At 51.3% G+C, this 12,393-nt stretch overlaps 1 protein-coding gene across 1 annotated transcript in view; it reads right to left on the bottom strand.

Annotated features, from left to right (window-relative positions):
* The window catches only part of LOC135363080 (TBC1 domain family member 22A-like), a 56,290-nt gene extending 45,614 nt beyond the window's left edge, over positions 1-10,676 (bottom strand). The window contains exons 1-2 of the mRNA XM_064583780.1: positions 10,610-10,676; positions 374-502 (exon numbers count right to left, since the gene is read on the bottom strand). Of these exons, the coding sequence (XP_064439850.1) occupies positions 374-502; positions 10,610-10,630 (150 nt within the window). The 5' untranslated portion in view covers positions 10,631-10,676. The remainder of the gene's footprint in view (positions 1-373; positions 503-10,609) is intronic.
* Between the last annotated feature and the right edge of the window lie 1,717 nt (positions 10,677-12,393).

Raw genomic sequence — 12,393 nt, forward strand, 5'->3', positions numbered from 1 at the left:
TCCTCTGATCGACCCAGCAGCAAACGCCTGCTCCCGAGCCTTCAGGTCAGACAGCAGCTCACTGAGCCAAAAGGTGCCCCCCGCTCCTGAGCCAGGTCTCGGGGTCCTGGCAAGGGATCTTAGGCTTCCGTTTTGTAACTCCAATTAAAAAAACCCTTTTCACTTTCATAGAAGGAGCCGGAGATAAGCATACTATTATTATGGCTACACCAATACTATTATTAGAAGCATACTGTTATTTATTCTCAAGCTTATTTATTAGAAAACACTAATCTGTCACCCAGTTTGGGACATGCTAGAGAGAACACTCCCTCCTACCAATCATCACCAAGTTAAAGTTCTTCACATAACATGAAACGGGAGAGGAGCTCACCTGCCTGTAGGTGTCCTGGTGAACACCATCATTCCGAGAGTCGTAATAGTGCTCAATAAAAGCAAAATATTCTTTCTGTTTTCTCTGGAGAGTGGCTGGTCTTTGGTCCACATTGGCAGGAAGGTAACCCTGTGTGAGAAAAAGAACAGAAACAAAATGTATGTGGTTAATGCTAGATTCACCATTCTGAAATGGGATTCTGAAACTGGATGCGGGGGAGCATAACGAGTTGTGAAAACAGAAACAGACATCAAGGAAATCAGCTGGCTGGCCTCTGAGGCTCAGACACGCCACAAGGGACTCACGGCCACAGGGTGGGAGTAAGACCGGAGCCTCTGGCAGGCTGGTCCTTCGTGCTCTTCCAGAGCAGGACTGAGAGGAGCCCCCAGCTCTCTAAATGCCTCGTGTGCCTCAGAGGATTCAGAAGTCTGCAGGTCTGACAACAATAGAACGTACGTGTGTGTGTGCATGCTCACATGTACACACAACAGAGGCCTGTACGCGTACGTGTGCACGTAATACGCATACACGCACACATGTACAGACTGTCGCCTAGGCAAATGTCCCCCTCTCTGCAGAGACCGCTGGGCGCCTGGCAGTGCAGCCCCAGTGCATAAAGTGAACTCAAACCCAGAAGGGCTGGGCAGCTCCGGGTGGTCATGAAGAGCCCAGACTCAGGGCCACACTGCTTGGTGTTTTACATGCTTTTTATTTCTTTGTTTCTCCTTTTAAATCAACACTGACATATCCCATATAAAATGTGCCCCTTCTAAGTCAACAGTTCCGTGACCCTGGATGGGGGTACACAGCTGTGTAACCGCTACCCCAGTGAAGTGGCAGAGCATTTCTATCACCCCAAAACCCTCCCTGTGCCCACAGCAGTCCCTCCCCACACTCGCAACCGGAGAGCCTGGAGAGGCGCTCACCCCCTCACCAGGGAGCACTGAGGCCTGGCCTAGAACTTCACGGAACCATTTGGGGACCCACACTTGGTTTTCACTCAGCCTCACGGTCTTTGTGATTCATCTGAATTGAAGTGTGAGCCAGCAGTTACTTCCTTGGCTTAGGGAGCAGTATTCCATGGTACGGATGGGGCACTTTGCCGGGCCATGCCCTGGCTGCTGACCATCGGGGCTGGTGCTAGTTTGGGGCTATTATGAATAAAGCTTGTTATAAATATTCTTGTACGAGGGTTTTATGGCTATGCACTTTGATTTCTCATGGTTCCACACCTAGGGATGGACTTGCTGGCTCACTGTGCAGGTGCATGTTTCGCTTCCTAAGAAACTGCCAGACCTTCCCCAGAGTGATCGTACGGTTTCACATTCCAACTAGCAGCGTATGAGAATCTCAAATGCTCCACACCTTCCCTGACACTTAGTATTGTCCTTCAGATATTAGCCATCCTGGGGGTACTTGGCTGGGTCAGTCTGGGGAGCATGCATCTCTTGATCTCGGGGTTGTCGGTTCAAGCCCCATGTTGGGTGTAGAGATTACTTTAAAAAATAAAATAAAATCTTTATAGACAAATACCATATGATTTCAGTTATATGTGGAATATGTTTCCAACAGGAAACAAAACAGATGAACACATGGGAAGGGGGAAAAAAGAGGGAAGCAAACCATAAGAGACACTTAACAGGGGCACCTGGGTGGCTCAGTCAGTGAAGCATCTGCCTTCAGCTCAGGTCATGATCCCGGAGTCCTGGGATCGAGCCCCGCATCGGGCTCCCTGCCCAGCGGGAAGCCTGCTTCTCTCTCTCCCACTCCCCCTGCTTGTGTTCCTGCTCTCACTCTCTCTCTGTCAAATAAATAAATAAAATCTTTAAAACATAAAAATAAATAAATAAATAAATAAGATCTCTTTAAAAAAAATCTTCAAAAAACAATCAGCCATTCTACTGAGTGGCTCTAAATGAATGAGGAACATCTCACGCACCCATCTGCCACTGCTTCTCTTCTTTGGTGAAGTGTCTGTTCAAATCTTTTGCCCATTTTTTAAATCCAGTTGTTTGTCCTTCTAGTGAGTTTTATGGTTCTCTATTCTAGACAGAATTTTTGTATCTAGATACATAATATACATATTACGATTATATTCTCCTACTAATCTGTGGCCTTTTTGTCTCAAATAGCAGGAGTTTTCAATTTCCATGATATCCAACTTGTAAAGTTTTTCTTTTATTTTTAGTGCTTCTTCTGTTCTATATAAAAAAGAGTCTTTCCTTGTTTCTTCCCTAGATGTTTTAAAGCTTGACCTGGCTACCTCCTGCTCATCCCTCAAGCGTCTCTTTGATGATAACTCTTCTTCAGGAGGCTCAGCCTGACACCAGAAGCAGGCTGGCCACGCCAAGCTCCAGCAGTACCTGGCAAGAGACTCCGTCAGAACCAGCCCCTCAGTGTGCTAGCCACGTGGCAGTCAAATTTTTATTAAGTGAATTTATGTATGAGCAAGAAAGTGAATGGCTGAACAAATATATCCTATATGTTACCTTCTGCCTTTTAAAATTCCCCCACATCCGGGGCGCCTGGGTGGCTCAGTTGGTTGAGCACCTGACTCTTGATTTCGGCTCAGGTCATGATCTCAAGGTCCTGGGATCGAGTCCCTCGTCGGGCTCTGCACTCAGCAGGGAGCCTGCTTGAGATTCTCTCTCTCTCCCTCTGCCCCTCCTGCTTGTGTACACATGCTCGTGCTCTCTCTCTCTAATAAGTAAATAAGTCTTTTAATAATAATACCAATAAAAGAGGATGTGCAGAGACTGGAGCTGTGGCAGCCACCCTGCGACCACGCGGGAGAACCACGGGCTGCAGGTGCACCGTGAAGAGCCGAGGGGAAGGAGCACTGAGCTCGGAGGGTCGCCAGCCTTGACGATGAGGTGGGCCTGAATCCAGCCACAGCTTTTCTGTTGTGTGAGTGCCTCTGTTCCCTTTCTTTTCGGAAGGTGTTTCCATGAGCATCTATTCTGTTATCAATTACACTCTCGCACACATTTGCTTTAACTCATTTGGGTCATACGAGTTAAGCTTCTTCTTAATAAACACGTATTGAAACAGAATGTGTGTGTGCATACACTCACCCAAAATGTGTGCGGAATTACCACGAACTGACCGCATCTCAAGGTCCCTCGGGAGCCTCCCAATCACTGTCCTTCACCTCCTTCCTAGAGCTAGATCCCTAACTGCTAACACTGGGGTAAATTGTGCCTATTTCTGAACTTTACATAAATGGAATCATTTTTTCTGTCTGGCTGCTTAAACATTACATTTGAAAAAGTCGTTCATTCTTGTAACATGTTAAGAGTCACTGATTTTCATCGTCGCGTGTTCCCACGTACAAAATCCATCCTGTGGACAGACATTTGGGTTGCCACCACCCTCTGTTATAAACACTCCTGTTCCTGTCCTTTGTGGCACGTGGTATGCATCTCGTCAGGTATGTACCGAGGAGGGGGACCCCTGGCTGCACCTCCCTTTCACAGACCCCCTGCAGAATTTTCCAGAGTGAAAGCAGTCACAAGCACCCACTGTTCCACATCCTGGCTAACACTTGGTGCTGTCCATCTTCACCTCAGCCATCCCAGTGGGCCTGCGAGGTCTCTGTTAGACGGTGGCTTTAATCTGCATTTCCCAGAAGACTGACAGGTGCCGCTGCATGTCCTCAGCTGCTCAATGCGTGTACAAGTGTGGCCCCGTTTCCGTGAGGTCACCCCCGCCTTGCCCGTGCTCAACTGTACGTGTCTATTCTATCGTCTGCATGTGAGTCCTCTGTGAGCGTCTCCTCCTCCCCCCTTGCCTTGCCTTTTCTCCCCATTAATGATGTCTTTTGATGAAGACAAGTTCCTAACTTTAATAGAGCCCCTTTTATTAATCTTTTATGATTAGTCTTTCTCATTCCTTTGTAAGAAAATTTCATTTATCCAACATCCCGTGCCTACACATTTCACTTCAAAGCCACGCCCAGCTCCCCACCGTGGTGAAGCAGTGTTGTGTGGGGCCAGCACCCCCACGATCCGGCCTCTGCAGCCAGCACCATCCAGAGTACGCCGGGGCATCGCCCCACACAGCCCTGCCCCTGCTGGGGGGCCGACCACTCCCGGGGCTGTGAGCCCTGACGCGGCTTCATCACGTCGGAGACGCCTTCACAGACCACCGGTTCGGGAACCACCAGGATCCACCACAACCATCTGACCTCACTGCCAACTTCCAGTCCCCGTCATCTCCTGGAAAAAGACAACTACTGGTCCTGAGGTTGCCACAGCCGCAGGCTGAGCAAGCAGGCTGCTCGCGGGCACTTGGCTACACACGGCACCGCCTTGAATCCTCGGTGGACATGCGGTTGTTCTTGCATTTGCAGAAGAGGAAAAGCCTCGGGGTTTCCTTTCGAGCCCAGGGTTATGGGGCCGGGGGGCACACTGCAGCCGGCCCTCTTCAGGGGCACCTGGCTCAAGTCACAGAAACTCAGGGAACAAGTCCCCGCCCTATGGAGTCATCTACACACACACACCCTGTTCACTGAGCTCTGCATGTGTCCCGGGCTCCCAGGCCCTCGCACCCTCGCACCTTGGGCTCAGCACCCTGCGCGCAGCCTCACACTGAGCTCCGGAAGCTGCCAAGGCTTGTAATCATGCCCCTGCCCAGAGGCGGACGCCCTCCCCACTCTGCCGCCAGCCCCTCTGGCTCCCCGGTTCAGGACCTCTCTCTGAACGCCCGTTCCTGGGCCGGGACTCCCGCCTGCACACAGGGCTCAGCAGGCGGGTGGGCACCAGCAGGCGGAGCGGGGCAGCTGACACGGAGCCGCCTGAGCCCCCAGGCCACGGAGGCCGAGCGGCCCGAGACCTCGGCAGCAGGGCTGGCCTCTGATCTCCTCCAGCCTGCGCACGAGGGCCGCGGCGGCCTTCCCACAAGCACACTGTCTTCTGAGCGCCTCTCCCGCCCCCGCGGCATCGGAGCAGACAAACTACTTGTTGCCATGGCTTGTGTGCATCATCCCTGGAGCTCAGCTCCCTGCACTGCAACCCGCGGGGACAGGCCCTGCAATCAATTCATGTCTCTTCCAAGCATGCACCAGCCTGGAGCGCACACTCCCCAAGACACCCGCACTCCCTCCTCCGAATCACCACTCTGACCTCAGCATCTCCCCCCCACTCCAGGTGCTTCTCAGAGCCAGTCAGATGCGGGGACTTGGCTCACCCTGCCTCCGCCCACTAGACCTGGAGCTCCGAGCTCCAGCAGGGCAGGAGGTCTTGCCCTGTGCTCAGGCTATCTCCGCCCCCACAAGCCCCCCACGTTCATTGTCCCGCGGGGCACACCACGGATACTCAGGGCAGACTTGCCGAACGAATGAATGATGCTGTGCTGTGCAGCAGGACCACCATACCCCAGAGGGCCCCAGCCCTGGGGGCCCAGGGAGGAAGAGGTCTAAGCTACTGCATTACAAGTATCAGCACGCGGTTCTGGGCCGGCTTTGGACTGGTTTGGAGTCAGCCCTGGTGTTGGAGAACACAGTGCTGCAGGGGGAGGAGCAGAGCAGATGCCCTGAGAAAGGTCACACTCCTGCGTCGAGCACAGCGGGCAGCGTGTCCAGGCTGCCGCTCGGCAAGGCCAGAGCACGTGGCAGGTGAGAAGCGGGGACGTGTGTGCAGCGGCCGGTGGGGGGCCCTGTGGGCCAGGCCAGAGCTGGCCTTCCATCCAGGGCAGTGGGGCAACGAGGGGTATGAGCCAGGGAACGGTGTGGGCGGCCTTCCATCTGTCACACGCGGTAACACCACAGGCGTCTTAGTGACCATGAACGAGGACTCACACCTTCTCCCCACTCCCAGATTTTAACTTCACTTATTAAAAGAGAAATTCTAAAAGGCCAGGATGTCATAACAGGAACAGAGGCAATAAAAAGCACCCCCACACACACTCCTGATACTCCCATCCCTAAAGGAAAACACATGTGCAAGTTGGGGCCTTCAGATAATTAAGCCAGACTGGAAATTATGCAAACGAAACATATTCAAGTATGCAATGAATTTTAAATGACAGAACTACAGAAAACTTAATTGCCGTATTAGCATGCTATAAAAACACTAATCATAAATGTAAAACAATAATACCTGCATATACTTATATCAAAATTGTCCCCATGACACACGCATCCAGGGGCTCCCTCCTGCGGGTTCATGTGCGATCCTACCTTGACACGCCATGAGAAAAAAGGGTGATGCCAACACCTCACTGATCACTCTTAACCATTCTGCTCACCAGCACAAATGTTACGTGCTTAATTATTGTTCAATGTTTCTGAAGTAGTTATTAAAAAATGAGCCAAAAATATAATTTTCTACAGTGCTCATTTTTAAAAAGTTACTGCCGTGCTTACAGGGAATTTAAATGTTAAATCGCATTAATGGTGGTTTAACGATATGTTCTGGACTAGAGTATATGTTAGTCCTCTGTAAATGACAGGAGCCAAGTTTCCCATCTTTCTTCATTAAAGGAGCATTTCCTACTCATCCATTAAGAATAGTGCTCTTCAAAAGACCACCGGGATCACATTAATGACAAATCGTGAACAGATTGGGGGGAAAAGCCATTAGTTTGCCAGGTCTTGAAGTAGATTCATAGTCAAGTGCAGCTTCAGTTGTCTTTTTCAACCGGACAAATGACAGATTCTCCTCGGTCCTGGGTTCAGGGTCCGGAAGCGAAGAGCTGGGCCCAGCCACCCCACCCCACCCGCTCGGCTGAGCCTCTGGGACAGCACGCTGTCGGTCAAGCCCAGGCACCCGGGCCCAGCTCTACTGCCTTCAGTGGGTCCTCTCTCCCAGCTGGTCCGTGCGTGCCCTGCCCTGTCCCACGTGGAACCCACACATCCTAGAGCAGCTGCCTCCACCCTGGGCACACGTGAGAATCCCTGGGGACCCCAGAGATTGGCAGTTCCCCAGCTCCCCGGTACCACTAACGTGCACCCAAGAGGTCAAGAGGGCAGCCCAAAGCCCAGAGCCACCGTATCATTGCTGCCCCCACCCCTGCCCAGCCTGGGGCAGGCTGCAATTGATACAAACCCTGATGCCTCAGTTTACCGCAAGGCTCCAACTGGCTTTGTGGGCCCAGACACCAAGATCTACAAAAGCTTCCCAGGAGAGTGGAACATGAAGCCTCGGATTCAGAGTGACTGAGAGGTGGCCTAAACTTGGGGGACCCTTCTCCTGCCCATGACCCTGAATTGCCTGCCGGGTTTTCTCCCCACCATTTTCCAAGACTCTTTTGTGACCTAGCACTTGCAAAGGGCAGACGCGTGGGAAACACCGCATCAGAAATGAGTGATTGGCATCCTTCACGGTGCTCCCCAAATCTTCCATTACAGTAAGGAGGAGAGAAGGAGAGACTCCTAAGGTAGTTCCTGGGTCAGCATTTAGGGGATAGGAAATGATGGTCCCCACCATTCTGACCTCCTTCCCCCAGTCCATGCCCACGTTTGACTAGCACCCCCCAACCTGGTGGGTTCCCTGCCCCTGGATGCCCAGAGCTCATCCTTCCCCCCCGGGCATACAGGATGTGCATGGGCCTGTCTCCCGGGGCTGTCTGGGGACACTTGAAGGCTGGGATGACATCACTGCTCGCCAGCACGGGCCCAGAACATGGCAAAGGCATGATGAGCACATGTGCCCTGAATGATGAGTGAGCACGGCGCCAAAGAACCACCCAGTTTCCTCCTCCAGCAGCCTGAGTCCCACCCACCTGCCCCTGCAGCCTCCAGGCCCTCGTCCCCTGCCCAGTTTTCCGTGTCTTGGCTGCCCGCCTCCTCCTCCTGACAGGCCCCTAGAGCAGCACAGCACATTCTTCCTGCTGGTGCCAGACCCTGGTCGCCATTCCGGCCTATCTGTTCTTGCAACCCTGCCTTCAGAGATCACCACTTCTGCAGGAATCCCATGCATGTGCACAGCGTGGCACACAGCAAGCACTCAATAGATGCTGTGAAACAAGCAAAAAGGTACAGGTAGAGACACAGGGTGAGCAGTGCCCTGGGGCCCAGACTTCTGAGAGAGTGGGCTCCTTCCCATGGTGAGACCCCAGTCTGTCCTGAGGCAGAGAGAGGAAGGCAGGGACCCCCTCTCTTTCTGCAGGCCGCATGAGGGACAGCGACTTGGTTCTTCTCCCTTCTTATCTCCCAGTGCCAAACACAGAGCCAGAGACACAGAAAGTGCTGCAGAAATACTGATCAAATAAATGAAGGCACCAACCAAAAGACCGTTCAAGAGGCTCCCGGCTTTCCCACTCCAGAAACAGCCTCCTCACCCCTCACGGAAGTCCTTCACATCGTGGCCTGCTCCTGGTCCCCAGCCACCCCCTCCCTAATCCAAGCAGTCTGCCTGCCATTCCTAGGGAGCCAGCTCACCTTGGCTCCTGCTCGTCCAAACCAAGCTGCATCCCATAGGCCGTACGCCCTCCCCGTCTCCCCGACCCAAGGACACTGACACATCCTTCAAGATGCTCCAGAAACACCCCACCTTCACCAAGAAGCCTGGCCTGCCATCCACAGGAGTCTGCACTGCCCTGGAACCGCCCCTCCCTTTCTTGGTGCCCCCACCCTCCGCCACTTTGGAAAGACAGGCTTTGCTCACTGACCCCAACACTTTTTTTTAACTCACCCGTCAACCCAAGCCTGAAGAGGTCCAGAACTGCCAAGTTCATCTCTGTCCTTCCCAGTGCCCAGCCTCCCACCTTGCAGCACCTGCAGACCCTGGGAAAGGGAATGCCAGCCTGGCACACGTGGCCCTGCTCTGTGGCTGCCCGTCCTTCCTGCCTGCGTCCCCCACATCCCACTGTGTGTGATCCCAGAATGTGCTGCAGCCCTGACCTGACCCAGCCCCTCCTAACAGGGGGGACTAGGATCTGCTTCATCTCTGTCTCCGGGCAAGTGGTCCCTGCAGTCAGTTAACGGGTTACACAAATACATGTATCTGAGATGCCCGGATATTCTTTCCCTTGTACTCCCAACATTCCCGGTTACAGACTCTACCCACCTACACCCTCCCTCCCATTCAAACCAACAAAGTGGAGCATCTATCTCCTCCCCCTTCTGCTCCATGCCCACTGAATCCCAGGTCGCACGCCTGCCCAGCCAGCCACTGGGCATCACACACAGGGTAGCTCAGCTACAATGCACACAAACCGAGAACCAAAGGAAAGGAATGGGACAAAATCATTCATGAAGGCTTTCTACCCAGAAGCAGCACGACCTTAATAAATATAAAATCGCACTATAAAGTCTTAAACATATTATCCTCAAAACTTCCTACAGTTCAATCTAAAAAGCTTGTAACCTATTGTATAGGACATTTGGAAAAGTAGACACAAATGCTTAAAATAACAGACACAAAACAGAAACATAAGCAATTGTAGCAGGTCTAATTTTAATTGCAAGAGAATATTTAATCGATAAATATTCACTGCTGAGAGCGGCATCTGCATTTAGGATTACGAGGTACTAAGCTGCAAATTTATTAAGACTCATTAGCAAGAAGAGTCTTTTAAATACTGAATGTCAGACCCAATTTAGAGTAAACACTTAGAGTTCCCTACTGATTTAGCTCCAAAGATAATTTAAAAAGGGAAAGAGAAGAAAGCTGTCTATAAATGACTCCAAAGTTTTCAGCAGGGCCAAGCTCACTTCAGATATTGACCGGAGTGAAGCACCAGAGAGAGTGCTAATGGCCATTCCACCCCGCCCACCTCATCTTCTCCAGCAGTCCCCACAGTTGGGCAGTTTAGAACCAGGGGTGAGGCACCAGAACCCAACCCTCCATCAAAGAAACACAGATACTTTTAGAATCACTTTCTCCCCCTTACATCACTAGTAAAGTACATTAAAAAAAAAAAATGGTCAAACGTATTTCACTGTGATGGATTCCTAAGAATTGAAATAGTTTTCCATGATGGATCCTTTCTCTATCACAGGTTTGAAAATATTACAAAGATTTCTAGAATAATAAAACCACAGGAAAAGAATACAACTGTCATAAATAATTACTCATCCTCATTTTCTGCCAGCCTTGTCAAACCAAGCTTGAAATGAAGCAAAAGATGGAAAATGTCACCTTAGCTCAGGCCAAGGCCCAGATCACTGCCACAAAGACAGGGCACGTGCCTGGCCACGGCTGATGGGCCACACTCCGGGCCAAACTCCAGGCCACACTCGGGGCCAGACTCTGGGCCAGGCCGCGCTGGTGACCAGGCCCCCCCGAGACTTACTGAGAGCAGCTTCCAGGTCATTGGACGAACCGGCTTAGGGATTCCAGACCAGCTCAACTTCCTTAATTCCTCTGTTGACAACAAAGAGACAAAGATAACAGGGTTTACAAACAGCGAACTCCCCACAGGGCTTTGACCTATTTCGTCAGTGTTCCTAGAGGGGAGGGGGGCTCCATAAATGAAACCAGAGTGAACCTAAGTGAGAAAGATTTCAGATACTGATTGTTCTCAATATACGAGAGACGCTGAGTGACCTCCACTCCGGCAGAGCTAAGTGTCTACATTTAAGCCACACAGAGTGCACGTTTACTAAATGCATGGCAAGTGTCCCCAGAGCCACCCTGGGACAGGTGGGGCACCACACACCTTCCTCCCTGGAGCAGTAGAGGCCTCCTCCACACGCCCCCTCCTTCCCTCCCTCAGTCCCACCAACACTTGTCCCCACTTCCGCCCCCCCCCCCGGTGCTCCCTTCTTTCCTGCATCCTATCTCCCTCTCACCATTCACTGCTTACGAATATGAGGTGCTTTGCTCAGGACTGCTTCTGACAGAGATCATGTCACAGAGATAAGCTTGTGTTCACAGAGCACTGCTCAAGGGGGTAGCCACGTTATTCAAGGTAGACTACTACAATCGCTGCTGCATCCACGAATACCCACGGGTGGGGAGGTCACAGAGGGCAGGGCCAGCCAGGGGCACAGGGGCCCGGAACCAGCGGGTGTGGAGCTGCCGAGGGCAGGAGAGGGCACGGCAGGGACTGAGGGGGCGGCCCCCGAGGTCCGTCGGACCTTCTGTGTCTCCCCGTGTCACAGCCACATGCCCCGAACAGTGAGAGAACACGTTTCAATTTGCAGGTGTATCAACACTCAGTCAATCCCACTGAAACTGAAGTAATTATTTCTTTAAGTTAGGAATCCACCATCAGGCTCTTCTCCTAACAGCTAGGAGCTCATGATTAATATTAGGAATAAAAGAAACGATTAAAGAGGCTCTGGTAATATAATCAACAAAATACAAAGTCCTGACATCTAATCTTTTTCCAATTACTACAGTCTAAGTAAAATAAGTACAGAATAATTGGCTGACGGTACCAGCAATAACTTGCACTTTACAGCAGAATCCCAGAAAATACCGAATCTTCCCCCGCACCCCGAGGATATTATGAAAAGCAGGAACCTAATATCCGAACACCAATAATGTAATGTTTACCGTCATGTTCCCAGGGCCTCTCCTCCTGCACAAGGCTGGTTTTCTGATGTTGGTTTATATGAAGAAAGCTGAGTGAAATCTCCGTTGTTAGCATTCTCCAAACCTGTCTCCTCATGGAAGAAACTCACAAACACGGTGCCTTGTGTACGTGTGGGACAGAGTTCTGAGTCTGCGTCACGTTAGCATTAACCAGTTCTTTCATGGGTACTATCTGCTCCTCACGGCAGCCCGAGTCCATCAGGGCTGTCCCCCCTGTGTCAATGAGGAGCAGGCTCAGCGAGGCCAGGTGACCCAGGAACTAAGTGACCTTTGCATCTCAGAATGTTTCCACTCTGTAACTCCCATTACTAAAAGGGCTTCCCGTAACACAGACAAATCTCATTCATGAATATGGACAAAAGGTCCAAAACAAAATCCTCGCAGATCAAACACAACCAGACGTTCAAAGACTGGTACACACGATTTACTCCAGGAATAAAAGAACTCCAAGTCAGGACATCTTCTGGTTTTTATCAAAGCATTCAACCGGGTTGATGGGAAAGTCATAGGACCATTCTGTTGGATGTCCAGTGTAGA

This window comes from Mirounga angustirostris, unplaced genomic scaffold (genome assembly GCF_029215605.1).
Source record: "Mirounga angustirostris isolate CCGP_5_RB_7025 unplaced genomic scaffold, mMirAng1.0.hap1 SCAF_18, whole genome shotgun sequence".
NCBI classification, from domain to species: Eukaryota; Metazoa; Chordata; class Mammalia; order Carnivora; family Phocidae; genus Mirounga; species Mirounga angustirostris.